This window comes from Hyaloscypha bicolor, assembly GCF_002865645.1.
Source record: "Hyaloscypha bicolor E unplaced genomic scaffold K444scaffold_165, whole genome shotgun sequence".
Taxonomy (NCBI): Eukaryota; Fungi; Ascomycota; class Leotiomycetes; order Helotiales; family Hyaloscyphaceae; genus Hyaloscypha; species Hyaloscypha bicolor.
Genome location: NW_020194667.1, coordinates 2,204,608 through 2,222,189, shown reverse-complemented (window position 1 = coordinate 2,222,189; position 17,582 = coordinate 2,204,608). Strand labels below are relative to the sequence as shown.

Genomic DNA, 17,582 nt, shown 5'->3' with positions numbered 1-17,582 from the left:
TTATTACTAAGCTTACTACTAAGATTACTAAGTAGTCTACTACTAGTACTTTAAATACTAATAATATAATACTTATAGCTATTTGGGACCTGACTTTAGAAGTTCGGGCCTTTTATAAGATATATATAGTAATTATAAGTTCCTTACTTACTTCTCTTAATATCCTTAATACTAATATTATTATAATATAACTATATCCCGTTAAGAAATAAGCGGATTTCGGAAAGTATTAGCTAATTCTTTACTAAGTCCTAAATAGGGCCGGTATTTAGTATTCTTGCTTTAGGAATTAGGAATTTATAAGAATTAGAGTTTATTTATTTAAGATACTTATAGCTAGTCTATCTATAATAAACCTTTCTTAATCCTAAATCCTTTTTCTAATAATTTAAACATAATTCTTATAAGTCTTAATAAAACCCTAGAAAACCTTTATAAATAAAAAACCTAGGAAAAAAGTATCTCTATTATTATTCTGGGCCTTTTCTTAGCTATCTAGATCCTTTCTTTCTTTTAAATAGTCTTTTTCTTAGTAATCCAGAATTCTTTTTAATCTTAAAAGATTATTAAAAGATAGTTTCGGATTCTAAGCTATGGTTTTAGTTATATAATTTTAGAAGTTTCTTAGAATTTTCAAGATTAGAAAAAGTAAATAACTAGATATTATAATCTTTAGGCTAGGCTTTTTATTTAATTAAATACTATTACTTCTTGCTTTTATTATCTTATTAGTAATTAATAATAGCTTTTACTTCCTATTCTTATTTTTTATTATTATTTACTAATTCCGGAAGTTTTCTAGAGAAATATAGGTATAGCTCCTAATTCTTTTTTACTATATACTTTTTAAGGAAAAAAATATAGAAAGTTAGATATAAATAATTATATATACTTAGTAATTCTAACTTATATACTAAATTACTAATATATTTAAGGATCCTAAATAGACCTATAAATTTTAGCTTAAGCTTTCCTGCCTTAAGTTTAATATTTCTCGTTAATAATATTACTTAAGCTTCTTTAGAATAGTATTTAGCTAACTAGTACCTATTATAGTAGGTTTCCCGATTATTTTATATATAATACCATAAATCCTTAAGCTTTCTTTACTTTACTTTAAGGATTTCTAGCTTTTTATATATAGCTAGTACCTTTCCTATAATCCTGTTCTTAGGATTCTATAGAAATTAAGGGTAATATTCGTAATATATATAAAAAGATATATCTTATAAAACCTAATATTTTAAGTTATTATATATAAATTCCGTAAAAGATAACTTCTTAAACTAGTTATTTTTTTAGGTATTATAATAATATCTTAGGTAATATTCTAGGGCCTAGTTTTGCCTTTTTATCTAATTATTTATCTAAGAATAGTAAGCTATACTCAAATACTATTTATATATTAAATAAAAGTAAAAAGCAGACTAGAACTAGCTAGTAAATACTATTTCTTAGTCAGAAATAATTTTATTAGAAAAGCCAAAAATCGAGAAAACATATTCCTATATAATCTTAGTAAGCTCCGGAAAGTTAATAGTCTTATAGTATATAATATATCTTGCTATTTTAGAGTACTAGTTAATAATTATAAGAATTATATTAAAATCGGGATCTTTTACCGGATTCTTATATAATAGTAAACCTATAATAAAATCTATAGAGATCTTATTTCAGGGTCTCTTAGGCTATAGTAAACTACTAAGCAAACTATATAGTAAATGCCTCTTTGCCTTAACTCTCTAGTAGATATTATATTCTTAATAATAATTATAAATATCTTCTTTTATATTTTCCTAATACTAGGATTTTCTAAGAAGCTTAAGAGTTTTCTTTACTTTATAGTATCTAGCTATTAGGTTATTATAATAAAGCTTTATAATTTCTTAATATAAAGCGGGATTATTAGATATAATAATTCTTGAATAATATCTAAGTAGGCCTAAATTATTTTTCTAGATTTCTTTTCTCTTAGTATCTTTCTTACTAAGCCTCTATTTTATAATATTCTAATATTAAGAATTATTTCTCTAAGTTACCTAAATAATATCCAGAAGGAATTTAGATAAAAAAGCTAGTATTATGGCTCTTTTAGTAGCTATATATATTTATATATAGGGAATTAGGTATTTATAACTATCTAATTCAAAAACTCGAGAAACCGAGAAATCTTTAGTTTTATTAAGTAATATGGTTATAGATATTCTTATTACCTTAGCTATAATAATAGAGCCTTTAAGGCATTTCCCTATATCTTGCTTCTTAACTAATTTTATAGTTAAGGGATTTATAAGATAATCTATTTACTTGTCTTATAATAAATATTTTTTCTTAATTACTATAAATATAGCAAGTATTAAATAATGCCTATTCTAAAGAGAGAACTCTTTAGATATCTATAAGAACCTCTAAATCATAACTATAAAAGCTTCTTTTAACTTATTCTAAAAGATTAGAAGCCAAGTTATATTAATAGAACTTTCTTTATAATTAGGTTTTCTACTAGGTTCATTTACTAGGTTTAAGGCGCCTTTATAATAAATAATATTAAAATTATATATTATAAGATATATTACCTAATATACTTAATAGCTCTCTAGATACTTTATTTCTATAAAGTATTAAAGATTATTATAGTCTATAATAACCTTAATTATAAACCTAGATCCTTTAAAATAATAGTACTAATATTTAAAGGCTTTAATAATTATAAGCAGCTCCCTATTATAGGTATTATAGTTATATTTGGCTCCGGAGAGTTTCCGGAACTAGAATACTACTAGATACTAGTATTTTTTTAGGCTATTACTAGAATTAACTTATTATAAAATAGTACTAGTAATTATAAATTTTAATATATTAGTTTTAATATAAATCTTCTTAAAAGAATTAAAATAAACTAGGACAAGTATTATAATAAAAGCTTTTTTTAAAGTCTTAAAGCTTTTAGCCGCTTTATCTATCTATATAAAGAAACCGGATTTCCGGCCCTTTTCTATTTCTTTTAAAAGATCTATTAAGCCTATAATTACCTGAAAGTAATAGTAAATAAACCTATAATAGAAATTAGTAAATCCAAGAAATACTTAAATATTATAAAATAATTCTGGTTCTAGCTATTTAATAATATTATAAACTCGTTTAGGATCCGTATAAATACCTTCTATTCTAATAAGAAAACCCAAAAATTCGACTTCCTTAATATTAAACTCGTATTTACTAAATTTATAAAACAGGTTATTTTTATATAGCCTAGTAAGTATTTAGTAAATATAATTATAGTATTTATTCTTATTTCGGAAATAAATAAGAATATTATCTAAATAAATAACTACGAAATAATTCAGGAGTCCTATAAATATAGTATTAATATATACTTGAAATATAGCTAGTATATTAGCTAGCCCAAAAAATATTATAAGATATTTAAAATAGCTATAGTAGGTCCTAAAAGCTATTTTCTACTTATATTCTTTATAAATTCTTACCTAATAATATATATCTTTAAGATCTAGCTTTATAAAGATCTTGGCTTCTCGGAGCTAGTTAAGGGTCTTATTAATAAAAGAAAGCGAATACTAATTCTTAATTATAACTTAATTAAGTTTATAATAATTAATATAAAAATATAGTTCTCTATTTTTCTTAGAGACAAAAAAAATAAGTATTCTTACTAGGCTTTTACTAGGCCTTATCTAATATTTATAAAGCATATCCTATAAATACAAATATAATACTTCTAGTTAGATCTCTAATAGATTATATAAAGGCCCGTATAAGACCATACTATTTATATTAATAAAGTATTTAATACCGCCAAGATTAGGAAGTTCCGAAGCTTTATTAGGATTAAAAACCTCTAAGAAGTCTTTATATTTATTATCCCGGAAATAAATAAATACTTCTAAGGCCTCTTTCTAGAGAATATTAATTTACTATATTAAAAACTCCTATTTAGTATTACCAGAATTATATAATAAAGCAGAGATCTAGTAATTATTACAAATATATAAAGCCTATTATCTAGGATAATTATATTTGCCTTTAGTTAAGAATAAAACTTGAGGCACTAGCTTAGGGTACTAGTTAAGCTCCTTATTAAATTCTTTCGGTATTAGAATCTTAATATTATTAGGCTATATAGGTATATATACCTATTATTTCTTAATATAATCTATATATTATATAAGAGTTACTTTATAAAATTCCATACCAAAAACAAGGCTATAAAAGCCAATATTCTTATACTTATAGAACCGGAGCTTAAAAGAATATATCTTATTATAATTATCTATAATAAATACCTTAAGATTATAGGCTTAATAGACCTTAAATCTATTCTTATAAAAGGTTATAAACTCTTAGTTATACTTAGCTAAGGTAATAAAGCCCCGGCTTTAAGCCTAATTATTATTAAGGAAGTTATAGTCTAATCTAGTATTACTAAGTCTACTATATATTTCTGAGGTACCTATTTCTGGCTATATTAATCTTGCTTAAATAGTTATATAAAGTAATATGCCTTTTTTATTATAGCTAAAATTATTAATATTTAAGATTTAGCTTTCCCTTTTCCCTATTTCTTAGGAGGATCTTCTCTAGAGTACTTCTTTATAGTAATAGTATTAACCTACTTCTATAGATACCTTGACTTTTCTATAGTTTTGGCCTTATTAGGGTTCTGCCAAGTTTATTTAGTATACTTAAAATACTTTATATTTCCTAAGAAATATTCTTTCTATCTATAAGTTTAATAAATTATATCTAAAGTAGAACTAGTACTTTATTAAGGCCTTAAAAGGGCCAAAGTACTATCTAAGGGTTTCTTATATAATTTTCGGAACTTATTCTTCCTTTTTTAATAGCCTTATAAATTAGAATTTACTAAATTAGAGTTCTTAGGGGCAGAATTACTCTTACTAGATTTCCCCGCCTTTACTTTCCTTAATTTGGGGTAAGTAGTATATTCTGCTTTCTAAGCTTTCTTAAGCTACTCGGAAATAGATATTGCCTTATTTCCTAAGAGAATAGATATAAGTATCTAATAAGTCTTATAATTAGATAAAGTAGTATTAAGAGTCCGGACCTGGTTCTTCTTAGGATATAAGTCCTAATTAACTTTAAGACTAATTATCCGAGTATATAACTCGGTAACTATCTTACTATTCTTCTAATAAAGATCTCGGAATTTCTTAAAGGTATCTTATTAATAGGTTTAAGGTACTTGAAGTATATTAGCCAAGTAGGCCTTAAATTACTTCTAATAAACCTTATATAATAGTAGGCTTTACTTTATTATAGCCTCCCAAGTATTATAAGGTTTATTCCTAAGGGCACTTATAATAAAGTTAATTCTAGAAAAGTATCTATTATAAGTTCAAAACTAGATCCTAAAGACTATTTCCCAGGAAAATACAAATATTCTCTATTTCTTAAGGAACTTTCCATAATATAAGTCAGGTATCCGGACCTTAAGAAGCTTCTTTTAGTCCAAATATATCTTTAGGATATTATATAGTAGCTCCTAATAAATAGTATTAAGATTACTCTCAAAGCTTATTATATTAGGAAAGGAAATGGATTCTAATCCTATTTTAGGAAGTTCCCTAGTAGGAATTACTAAGGAAGAGAGAATAGACTTATAAATAGAGTTTCTATAAGATATAGTAAACCGCAAGATATCCCTAAGGGTATCCTTATATTACTCTAACTATAGGATATACTAGTTAATTATATCTACTAATTCTTGCTTTTATTAGAGCGCTTTGACTTTAGTATATAAGCCCTATTTCATAGCTTAGGCGGCAGTAACTCGGGTATTAATCTCGGTATCTTAATTATTGCCGGGATTATTTCCGTTATTATTACTAGCTCTCGGAGGCTCCTAAAGAGCCCTATTAAAAGTATTAGACAAGCCTTTACTATTACCCATATTAGGGTTAATCTGGTCGACTTCCTCTATAGGAATAGCTTTGGCGAGAGGTTATATATTTTGCAGATTTCGAGATATAATTATTTATTAAACTACCTTCTTTGAAAGTAGAGAGATTAGCTTATAAAGTATTTATTAGTAAGTAATAAGATAATAGAATGAATTAGTATATTATGAAACTATAGTATTAAATTTAGTATAGAACTAATCTCTATCCCTCCTATAAGATCCAGGGAAGCCCCCTCTAAATAGGAGGCCCCGATAACATATATATAATTAGTAATTTATAAGCCTAATATATATAATATAAATAGTAATTAGTTGGGATATTAAAGAGCTACCAAACTCCCTAATTAATACCCGTAATATCCGAGGTTCATTACATGCCCTTAAATTACGTACGACCCTATATATATTACAAATAGCCCGTAATAATAGTCTAATATTTAAGCCTTTCTTATATTTTATTACAAGTATAAGATCTAGAGCCTAAAAAGCAAAGTTAAACTATTTTTATTTTAATAATTCAAAGCTAAAGAGAAGAAAATCTCGAAAAAACCTCGAATCTAAATAATTACAAGCTATATATAGGCTTATATACTAGCTTAAGTAAAGTTATAATATATAATCTTAACTTATATTTCCTAACTTTAACTTTATATATCTAACTAGTTCTAGTCTAATTCTTACTAGTATAATAAAGACTAGAAAAAGAAATCTTTTAATAATAAATAAAATATAAAAAGTATTATTTTAATATATAGGTAATTTTTAATAAAAAGGCTTAGGCTAATACTTTTATATCTTTATATATTTTTTATATAAAAATAACTTCGAATTCTTGTCCTTAATTTCTTTAAATTATATATAAATAAAAGAAAAAAGGGAAATAAGAAGCCTGAATTAAAGAAAGTAAAGCTAAATTTTTTAAGTTCTTAATATTTTAATTAATAAGCTTATTAAAATATATATAATAAAATAAAAAAATACTTAAATTCATTAAATTATATATATAAAAAGATTTATAAAAAGTATAAAGAGGCTATTATTAAATGCTTTTTAAATATTAATTTAGTATTACTTATTAATAGCTTATAAGATCTTTTATAGCTTATATATAATAATTATTAAAAGTTATTAAAAGAAAATAAAAAGAGCTTTATAATAAATAATAAAGAGGCTAGAAAAACAATTAATAATAATAATAATAATTTAGGCTGCTTTTATATTATAAAGGAAGTTATAAAAAGAATTATAATTAAGGAATAGAATAAAAAGAATATAATTAATTTTAAGAATAATAAGCTATTTAAATTAGATTTTAATAAAGAAGTTAATAGAGATAAAAATATTAATAATAAGAATATATAAATATAGTTTTATTATTCTTTTTTATTATATTTTCTAGTAAAGCCGCAAATTATATATATTAAGAATTAGCTAGAAAATTTATTAGAAAACTACTTGAATTATTCTAAACTAGCAAATTAAAATTAGCTTAGTAATATAAGACTATAGTCTTATATTACTAAGCTATTGCACCAGGAATTTCTCTGGAAATGGTCTTTTATTAGGGGATAGTCCTGAATAAGGGGGGGTTATATACACCAGATAATGCGGTAAGCGGACTGCGGACTGCGGATGTCCGGAGGTCACATGACCGCGCCACGTGACCAGGGAGAGAAATCCACATCACAATATAAGTAAACGAATTAATATTAATAAGCCTTTAATAAGCTTAAGCAAGCTTCTTCTAGAAGTTTCCATAAGCAGCCACCTGTCTGCCTTCGCGTTCATTAATGTCTCTCCTCTATCTCCATTTATTGCCGTAAGTTATGAGCGACCGCGCCAGTGAAGCCCTTGAAGAGGGCTTTCTGCTGGGGGAGCCTCAAACATATAATGCCCTATCAAGCGTAAAAATGGTCTCTCTCTCTACCCTCCATTATCATCGTGCAAATGGGCGGCGCTCGAAAGAGCAGAAGGCCAAGAGCCAACAATGTCTCACTCCACTTGAAGAGAAAGCACTTACCGGTATCCCAAAAGTACTGAAACAATATAGCTTGGCTTGAATAGTGGAGCGGAGATACTCCGTGCCTAGCCCCTGACAAATTGAAAATACACAGGAATCCGGTTAAGATAGTCCTGCACGCGTTGTACGATAAGGTGCTCTGGCCCCTTATGAACTAAGTTATGTACTTTATCAAGTAGCCCCAATAGTAGCGCCTGCCACTGAGAAAGCAATCCAGACAGCCGTGAGAACCCCAAGCTTAGGGGGGCAGAACCTAAGTCCGGTTAGCTAATATGGACCGGGTATGTGCATGAATACCTACTCTTCCGAACTAAGACTAATAAATCCACCCCAAAAGAGCCACTGCGCAATCCAAAGAAGGAGCATGCTAATTACCGTGGCTGCATACAGTTCCACAGATGCTTTCTGGGATGCCCAGTTGTTTTGGCCTTTAACAGAGAAAGTGCCATACACCCTGTAATCTCCTCCCTCGCTGCTCGTCAACGGTGTTTCTTCTGAGTCCCTACTCTTGTCCATCCAATAATATGCCAACTGTTCCATTAACCTTGTGCAACGTTCATTCAACTGGGCCATCAGCTCCTCCGCAATGCTCGATGTTGTCTGCTTGCCTCTCTGCCACTTTGGTAAATCGAGGCTGCCAGATCCAGTCAACCTATTCACCTTGCATGTAGCCCGTATTAACTGAACGAGCGCCAGGCTAATGATAAAAAGCCATATGAGTGCACCAGCATACATGATTTTTGCTGGTATCCCTCTATCCGCCCTTTCTAGAGCTCCAAAGTAGAAGTCGTGTTCTCGACCATAATTGACGGTCATAACCATGTAATATGATGATACAAATTGGAGGATAACTTCCGCAAATAAAGAAGACGCGGCCGCGGAGAAATTCATAGCTTCAAATGGTTGTACACCAATCAGCAAAATCGTTAGCCAAGCAAGCCGAGGCATTGAGCACCAGAGGAGCATCAATTGAATAACGGGAACGTCCTCATAACCAGGGGTTTTTTGGACCAGAAGTGTATTGAACCAGTTTGCAAGGAGTTGAAGAGCGGCGATCAAAGTCCCCTTGAAAAACCAACACCATGGGTGCTGGTGCCATTGAAAGCCGCGTGCGATTCGATGTATGCTTGTTCTCTGGCGGAGAAATGCGGCAAAGAAAGTAGCTATATTCACTAGAGCAAAGCTTCCGAGCTTCCACTCATTCGAGGCACATGTTTCCGTTGACTTGATAGATCCCAAACGAGTGATATAGGTAATGTTTGAATCGTTGGATGGTTTGATAGTCCATCGCCATGGAATCATGTCGAGAGGGGTAGGGGCGGCTAATTGACGCCAATTATCTGGCAGACCGTGCCAGTCCTGCACATTGCTACAAAGATCGTGGAGCCAGTTTATATAGTCTATTCGGGTCTCGAATATCTGGCACGAACCTCCGCAGGAATCGTAACTAATGTCGCGGCAAAAGCAAGCCCTGTCAACTGCGCGCTTGACTTTGCAGTAGCCACTTGAGTCAGGCTCACAAGCATCGGTTGCACACTGATCTGTAAGCTCGATCACCTGCTTCGGCATATCCACGACACACATGGGCCAGTGCCAGTCTTCGATGGGAATGCACGCGAATTCCGTGGTTTTGAGTATGTCCGTCCAGTTATCGGGTAAGAGCGTCGACCCACAGGTGGCATTAATCCATAGCCGCTCCTTCGTCAAGTCTAACTGCCCTGAACTTGAACAGGGTTCCGGTTCTATAGCGAAGGCGCTGCAGAAGCATTCTTTATCAAAATAGTCGCCATATCCGATGCTACCCCGAGTGAGATCGTAACCAACAGTTTCAAAATCCAGAGCAATCATGGACCGTAGGGATTCACTATATTCCCAAGGGCGAGCGGCATTTCCGGTATGTTGGGTCGTGCTTGTGAAACTACAGGAGGCCATTACATGTTGAAATGGTTCCATTGATAGAGCAGAAACCGAGCCGGTTAGGCATGTTGGTGCATTGTAAGTCACGTCCACGGCCGCGTAGCCTTCAGCTAGGGAGGCCGGGGAGAGATTTTGCAGCCCGTTCGCGTCGCCGACATCAACAAGCCATGTTCGACCGGTGATTTTACGGATCCATAGATACAACTGCGCTTTGGCGAGTACTGATCTACCACAGTATGGGAGATAACCTTCAATAACATCGGAGGAAAATCCAATGCTGAGACAGCTGAGCTGAGTCAGCCATTGGTGGTGGGTGCAGATAAATCCAAAGTGCGAGGTGCATTGTTTGCTGGTACATTTCGTCATGGTACTCAGCCAGGTGGATTGATCCTGCTGAGCGATGCACTGTGGCATAGGAGCCAAATCTTCAGGATTGACCCAGCCATTGTAATTGTTTTGGGGGGTCAAGGTACGACCCTCCCCATTAGCATTAACGGCGGCGGATTGGAGCGCTTCTGTAGGACTAATGTTGGTTTCAAAGATGAAGTTATTGGGAGGGAAATACCTCTCGCAGCCACCCCGTGAACCCCGGCCGTCAACAGCACAAGACGCGTACTAGATATTTTCATCTTGCTAATGGTGTCAAGGCGCCTTGTGTTTCAAAGTGGTGTGACAGGATAGTCGCTGGGGCCTTCTTGATTCAGTCGAGAAATGATGCTTCTCCGGTGCGGGGTTGCGGCAGCTTTATTAAAGGTTAGCTACGGAAAGGCCGTAAGGATCTACGGAAAGTACGGAAAGCCACAAGGTTCACATGTGCCGGCGCCAATTTACAAATCACAATCGCAAAAAGCAAACGCTAAATCACGATTTACCCTTACGAGGGGGGTTGTTTTACATTTCCCCCCTCGCACCTGTGTCTTGCACTGCAAAAATCTCCTGAGAGCTTGAAAGCTGATAAGATTGATATATGGTACTTACATGCACCTGAACGGAGTACACCACACGAGACCACCCTCCGCGTAGTCAACAATCTCCACAAAAAAGGTCTCTTTCGCAGATTCGACATTAGCAATTACGCGGTTTGGGAAGTGGCTCAGATTTGTGAAACCTGTGATCGTAATGGTTGTATCAAGTCGGCTGTGTATCAGGGTGTGTGCAATGCACTCCATCGTGCGGTCGAGCCTAAGTTGCTCCCATGTCTAAGGAACTACCACGTTGCATTTTGCACCTTCAATCCATTGGCTGAAGGGTATTTAACATTAAGATACACAAGGCAAATGTTGAAGAAGCATGATGAGATTGAGAAGGGGTCGAGATTTGACCCACAGAGGCGGCAGGGACAGAATTATAGGAGAAGGTATTGGAATGAGAAGTATTTTGATGCTCCGGATATATTGAGACCGGTCTGTCTCTCTTAATTTTTTATTCTACTTCCTGCTCTTTACTTGGGCAACGTTACTGACTTTAAACTCTTCGACAAGTTGCGCAAGAGCATGGCCTTACTGTAGCGGAGTGTGCTCTAAGGTGGATGCTGAATCATTCGTTGCTAAAGAGCGAATTTGGTGATGCCATAATTATTGGTGCAAGCAATGCGGCCCAGCTAGAGGGAAATTTAGCGAGCTTGGAGAAAGGTCCTCTTTCGGACGACGTGGTAAAATCGTTGGATGAGGGTTGGGAAACGGGAGGAGGAGTTTGTGCAAAGCATTTTCACTAGGAATATATAGTCTGAGATCACCCTGAACTTACGCAATAGCACAAGACGAATATCTAGAAATTTGCGTTGCTAACGCTCTTTCGGTACACCGTATGTTAACTTCCCCGAAAAGGCTTCTGGCCCATGTCTCACTCGCACAGCTCAGGTCTAAATGCGTCTTCAAACATCATTGGGAACTATCTGATAAATATTTCGTGTCTCTGAAATTCAACGCATGATTCTGACAATATTGAAACTAGATTCAATATTTTAATAACGACGGTCTGTTACACTGGTCACCTAAACCTGGTCGAGCATGTTTCCATCACGCAAGATTCCTCGATGAACTCATCAAACTTATTCCACCATCGACTGCATCCTTACTCCAACCAACAACAATTCATATGAAAGTATTCGGACTGACACAAACTGGATCCAACCCGTCACTGCTGAGACTGTGCCTTCTGTGTTTGCGAATTGGGGCAGTCCCATTAAAGAGCTACTTTCGCACACCAAGCGTCCAGAACGCTGGGCACTATATGATCACTTACCAGCCCTACGTATGTCAGAGACTGCGTTACATTGATGGGGGATGGAGCGCACGCCTCAACTCCTCACCAAGGCTAGGGTGCAGGGATGGCATTTGAGGACTCACTTATCCTCAACAACATTCTCGGACAAGTTCTCAACGGCCCGCAGACCACTTCGTCAAGTATAAATACAAAGCTGAAAGCCTGTTTATATGCCCACGAATACGTCGGAAGGCCACGGACGCAGAAAGTCACCGGCACAAGCAGAGGGATGGGAGAGAAAACGGAGTTTGCGACGGCAAGCATGGGAAGTGACCTAGCTAAATTAAAGCCAATCTCGATACTAGAGTGAATTGGATCTGGGACGTAGACTTGTTGGGTGAGGTCAAGAGGGGCGTTGAGATTACGAGGGGGGAGTCGGTGCGGTGGGTGTGAGTCAAAAGCACCTTTGGAGAGAGTCAGAGAGACTTCCTTTGCTCAAACCGGACTCATGTTTCGTCACTTGATACTATGAATTGCTAATCTGTTCCAGGCAGAGAGTCATGAGCCCTTAATCAGCGATACCAAATAGTCTCGTTGTCAATGAAATCATTAATTGGCTTCTGTGTACATTGCTGCTCCCTGGGTTTAGAATTAAGCCCTCACATTTGACGTGACTGCTGGAGTCTTGTGACACATCAACGTCTGAAGTATTAGAACTCATGGCTAAGTGGTCAGTTGAGGACCAACTTCCATGGTCCGTCGCCGAAACCGAAAAGAAAACCAAGAGTTCGAGGCTTGCTTTGTTCCAAAGGGCTATTCCATGTTCAATGTTTGTTTGCCTCTGGATGAGTTGTCAGCCGTTTTCGCGCAACAAACGGAAGAAGACTCCACTTCGAACAAGCTAGCCTTACGTCTCTAATAACATTGTTTGTCCTTTGCAAAAAATGCGATCCGGGAAATCGCATGACGAATTCAAGAGTAACAAGAACAGCTTTAAGTTTGAGTCGCCGCGATAATCTCAGTGAAACTTCAGTTGTGTCACCAAGTGTCACGTGCTGCGCACAGGCGTATATATAGCTTCTTCACCGCCCTTAGGGCACGATCATTCATACATATATTTACACAAACACCACACATTCCACTTCCACAGCTTGTCCAGGCCGTGACACCAAGCGTCTGTGGGATTTTTTGGGTCTGTGGGAACTCAATATTACGCATAGCTCTATCGAAGAAGCCCTCCGTGTTTCCCTATTCATTGCGGCCTTCGAATTTATGATATAAAAGGATTTTGCGGCTTTAACGAGCTGCTACAGTGCTTGGCACTTTCATTGTCGTCAACTTCTCAATTGAACCTAAAACGAGGCTTCCTTGAACAAGATGTCTATTCAGCAGAATCTTCTCTTAGAGAGAGCAATTAGCCAAAACGCTGAAGAAACTGAAGAGTAATGCATGCTTTGATGAGAAATTGGCGATACAGAGACTTGTAGACGAAGCCAATCTGAAGGTCAAATACAACAGGGATAAGAAATGATACCGTGTAAGTTTTAAATGTTATGTAACCCTTCTCCCCACTTCATGACTTGCAGGTCCTGTGGCTTGCGGCCGGGAAAATCAGCTGTGAACCTTTCCGTAAGATAAAAATACTGACTTGCCTCACATAAAATACCTTAAATGCGCCCATTCTCAATAACGCCATCGAAGTGTGATATGGTTCTCGCGCTACACATGACCCTAGGATACTAAGCACATCTCTTTGCTTAGATTGTCAAAGATTGAAGAAAAATAGAGGGACCAAGTACAATACGGTAGCGGCCCACACAAAGCAATTACAGCATATCGCAGGGTCTCAAGATTTCATTGGGCGTTGAGTTTTAGCACTTTCAAGTGTCCCCTCGCTTCCCCTTTCCATTCTCGCTTAAATCCCCCCCTGACTAGGTAGGATCCACATACAGGATTCACTTACGCGAGACAAACCTAGCGGAGCCCCAGCACGTGAATCGCGCCCACTAACGTCAAAAACCAACCTTCACCTCCCCTTCCCACCCTGCCTCTAACTTTCAACTGTTCCAATCGGCCTCTCATCCCTCGGTCTCGCCCCAACCGCGACCTCAAAATTCCCCTTCCGCAAGACCCAACTCCTACTCCCCACATCCCAAAAACTCAGATCCTCCCTCCTCACGTCAACCGTAGCCTTTCCACTCGCTCAACACTTCAAGTTCAACTTACTGAAACCTCTAAGTTGCTTCGGCGGACTCTCTGGCGCCGAACTTGGCAAGCTTATGCATAGCTGCGCAACCTCCTTCCCTTCCACAGTGCCGTTGTTAGTAATCGTTGCAGAGACTGTAGCGGCGATATTATAAAGGGCCTTCAGTCCTCCTGGCGCCAAGCCCTTGCTTGGAGCTGCGGTGCTTAAGTTTGAGATACTCAAGTTTGAATACGCAAACGTAGTGTGGGACAACCCGAAGCCGAATTCATATCTCGGGACAATTGAGTTTTTATCGAAATGTCGATAATCAATGAACAGTCCCTCAGGATATTGATCATTGCCGTCCTTGACAGCAGTTCCGTAATCACTCCTCTGCTTCGCGATCGTGAAAGGCAGTTTGCCGCTGGGGCTTGAAGTCCCGTAAAGGATGTAGGCGAGGCCGTTTCCTGATTCTTGACCCGGGATGTCGGGCCAGACGACTGCTACTACGGGGAGTAAAGCAAAGATTGATTCCGGGATCAAGGGATCAACGGAGTGGATGACTACAATTGTTTTCTAGTTGATGAATACTAGGGCTGTGGCTGCGGAAGCTGCGGCAGAAACACCGGCTGAGGGGGAGGAGCTTGTGGAGCTTATGAGGACAGTGTTATCGAGGAGGCTTGGGCTTTTATTGCGTCGAGGGGCGGTGAGGTAGGGGAATTCGGCAGTGCCGGAGCGCCAGCCCTATTGAATGCCAGCTCCAGCTCAAGATCTCTTTTATATAGAAGAGAAAGCAGGAGAACACGCCATAGCAAGAGTCCCGTTATTACACTTCCGATCCACGCACGCATTCTCCACCTACGACAATTGTCCTAGACGTGCCGACGGCTAGGGCTTCACAGGAATAGTTCTCAATTGTCCAATTAAACACTGGTGGTAGCTAGGTCCATAATGTAGCCGATGACCAGCTGGTAAAAACCATTTGTCAATGGCTGAGGATCTTGATGAACGTTGCGGCTAGAAAAGTTTATCAGACGGGCATTGTGCTGGCCGAGGCTGATGAACGAAATAAAGCTGCGAGCCTCTTTCGGAGACCCTGCGCACGTTTGGAATTTATTCAACCAGACTTCTGATTGGTGGGGCTCTGAAAACAAGGGGGACTTGACGAACTTATGGGGTTTAGCAGAAATCAACATCAATCAACGAACTTCCTGAGATTAGGGCGGCCCGGGTACCGCTTTGGGGCGAATCTAATTGATTGGATGCTCCGATATTGATCGGTATTTCGGCTTGTGGACCCTTGGGTATTCAAGTTTTGAGGGTAGGGCCGCACATGTTGCTTGAAAACGTTTGCATTATGATATATCAACGTCGTATAATACGTCCGTACGTATAACATACTTCGCTGATGGTTTGGATCCTTTGCGGACGCCAGTGCCTTCGTGTAGAAGACTTCCTTCTGTCTCGCCGTGAGGGAAGAGTACAATGCTTCCCTGTATCGGCTTCACGGGGTATGCATTCATACTTCCTTCTCTTGCACTGGGCAAGAAGAAAGTGGTTTCTCCGCCCTCGAATTCATCGTTCAGGTATATCAGGAAGGTAAAGAGAGAGGATTGCTTCGCTTCGGCAGGAGAAGAGTCGTAGATGTACTTGTCAGCAGTAGGATCAATTGAAGAAGGAGGCCAAGCACCGTCTGCAGCCAATTGTTAGCATCTGATCCTCTGCAACGGATAGTTGACTTACCAATATGAGCACGGTACTCAGCACCAGGAACGTATCTGTAGACCCTGAACCTCCGATTCAACCCCCGGACCTTCCTCTGACTAACAACCTTTGGGACGAAAGGCTGCACTCTTGACCAAAGTTTCGAAGAGAATGCATCGTCCACAATCCAGTAGAAGTTGTGTGCGAGAATACTGCTTTCATCTCCTTCGGCCCGTATTGGTGCGTCTGGTATGAAGCCAATCGTCTCCGCGGCAGCAATGATCTGTATACACTCCTCGGGCAACAGGACGTCTTTCAGTAGATGTAAGTTCGGGACTATGGGATGTGTGTGGTGCGTGGTTTTTGGAGGATTCGGTAATAGTAGAACTGCATCATCTCTCGAAGCGTGGAGGAGGGCTGGATGGAGATTCGGAGGCTTGCGTTGCAGACCTGGAGTTGTTTCGATGATTCGGAATTGAGATTTGATATCGCTTGAGAAAGTCTGGAGTATGCTGCCATCTAGAACGCTATTGTATATCTTCCTTCTCTCGGTGAACTCATTTCGCAAATCCCACGCCTTTCGCGGAATAATTGGAGCAGCAGCAACCTCCCCATCCATCGAGTAGTCGGTAGGTCCAGTGAGCCTCAGTATCGCATCCAAGACAACCAACAGCTCTTCCTCCCTCGTCGTTCTATTCCCTGATCCATCGACCTGCTCTGCTAAGCCACTCACAACGTCGAGATCTCGCACCCAACGGCAGAGCGCCCCAAGCTTTGGTGTCTGTCTCCTTATCCTCATCTCCGCCAGCAATATTCGAGACTCGGTATATCCCCCATCTGCAAGAGCTCCGCTGATTCGAGCCGTGAGGTTGGTATCGACTTCACCGACCGTCAGCATTGTAGTGGGGGCGGGGTAGAAGAAATACCTGAAGTATTGAATCCAGTCGTACAGGCCTGTCGGAACTCATAAACAGCCGTTCGTAAGTCTTTGCATGCCTTCGATTTTATGACGCTCGGATTCTGTGCTAGTGTACTCAGGGTATCAATCGCGATGTCGAGGTCATCGTCGTCAAGACCGATGCTTTGGATTGTTTTGGGCCGGGAGGCATCCTTCTCTGGTGGCGGCGTGACAATGGCTACAGTCTTTTGCTTTTTAGATGGAGCGTCGACTTGCGTAATCTGCTGCTTCCTTTTGACTTTAGATTTAGCCATCTTAATCGAAATAGATGGCGGGATTGAGTGGTGTTGATGGCATAAATCGTGGCAAAGGATTTTCGATCTCGAAAGCGGTGAAGCCTGGCAATTTCCCGGAAGGCACCACCGCACTGATCGCCCCCCGAATTCTCACCCCGCGAATGTCTCACCATGCCAACGTGGTGCAGCTCACCTCCTAAGATCCAGCTTGGAAACTCTCTATCCCCGGCAAGGAAAATTTCCCTTTCCTCTTTCGTGACGCTATTGAACATTCTCTGGATCCGGGCAGCTGAAGTCAGCCCCGTGAACAGCCTCGCAAAGGTCAGGATGCGACCCAGTGGCGTGGACGATTTTACCCTGCCCATTCAGGGTGTTGCACAAGATAGATTGCAGCCTGTACAAGTCTGTTATCATCA

The 17,582-nt window shown here is 37.8% G+C and overlaps 5 protein-coding genes across 5 annotated transcripts; 2 read left to right on the top strand and 3 right to left on the bottom strand.

The window, feature by feature from the left end:
• The first annotated feature begins 7,688 nt into the window (after window positions 1-7,688).
• On the top strand, window positions 7,689-8,066 carry K444DRAFT_201135 (uncharacterized protein). Its single transcript, XM_024870993.1, has one exon. It carries the CDS (start codon window positions 7,768-7,770, stop codon window positions 7,999-8,001), a length of 234 nt encoding a protein of 77 aa, XP_024730033.1. The 5' UTR covers window positions 7,689-7,767; the 3' UTR covers window positions 8,002-8,066.
• K444DRAFT_668679 (uncharacterized protein) lies at window positions 7,937-10,570 on the bottom strand. Its single transcript, XM_024887432.1, has 3 exons — window positions 10,444-10,570; window positions 8,263-10,393; window positions 7,937-8,214 (listed from the first exon to the last, which is right to left on the bottom strand). Exons 1-3 carry the CDS (start codon window positions 10,505-10,507, stop codon window positions 8,133-8,135), a joined length of 2,277 nt encoding a protein of 758 aa, XP_024730032.1. The 5' UTR covers window positions 10,508-10,570; the 3' UTR covers window positions 7,937-8,132.
• Window positions 10,571-10,780: 210 nt separating this feature from the next.
• On the top strand, window positions 10,781-11,592 carry K444DRAFT_542105 (Aldo/keto reductase; the record flags this gene model as incomplete). Its single annotated transcript, XM_024875850.1, has 2 exons — window positions 10,781-11,285; window positions 11,360-11,592. Coding segments are annotated over 2 exons (738 nt in total), but the record flags the coding sequence as incomplete, so codon positions are not given.
• Window positions 11,593-14,133: 2,541 nt separating this feature from the next.
• Window positions 14,134-14,841, bottom strand: K444DRAFT_542971 (uncharacterized protein; the record flags this gene model as incomplete). Its single annotated transcript, XM_024875924.1, is given in 2 exon segments — window positions 14,134-14,281; window positions 14,294-14,841. Coding segments are annotated over 2 exon segments (696 nt in total), but the record flags the coding sequence as incomplete, so codon positions are not given.
• A 782-nt stretch (window positions 14,842-15,623) lies between these two features.
• On the bottom strand, window positions 15,624-17,184 carry K444DRAFT_542502 (uncharacterized protein; the record flags this gene model as incomplete). Its single annotated transcript, XM_024875879.1, has 3 exons — window positions 15,624-15,961; window positions 16,012-16,851; window positions 16,899-17,184. 3 exons carry the CDS (start codon window positions 17,182-17,184, stop codon window positions 15,624-15,626), a joined length of 1,464 nt encoding a protein of 487 aa, XP_024730029.1.
• Between the last annotated feature and the right edge of the window lie 398 nt (window positions 17,185-17,582).

What these genes read in the sequence shown, in the direction of transcription:
- K444DRAFT_201135 (XM_024870993.1), top strand. Translation starts at nt 7,768, where the DNA reads ATGAGCGACCGCGCCAGTGAAGCCCTTGAAGAGGGCTTTCTGCTGGGG.
- K444DRAFT_668679 (XM_024887432.1), bottom strand. Translation starts at nt 10,507, where the DNA reads ATGAAAATATCTAGTACGCGTCTTGTGCTGTTGACGGCCGGGGTTCAC. An exon ending in TCACGGGGTGGCTGCGAGAG is followed by an intron (nt 10,394 to 10,443) that starts GTATTTCCCTCC and finishes TTAGTCCTACAG; the next exon opens with AAGCGCTCCAATCCGCCGCC. An exon ending in ATTAGTCTTAGTTCGGAAGA is followed by an intron (nt 8,215 to 8,262) that starts GTAGGTATTCAT and finishes AACCGGACTTAG; the next exon opens with GTTCTGCCCCCCTAAGCTTG.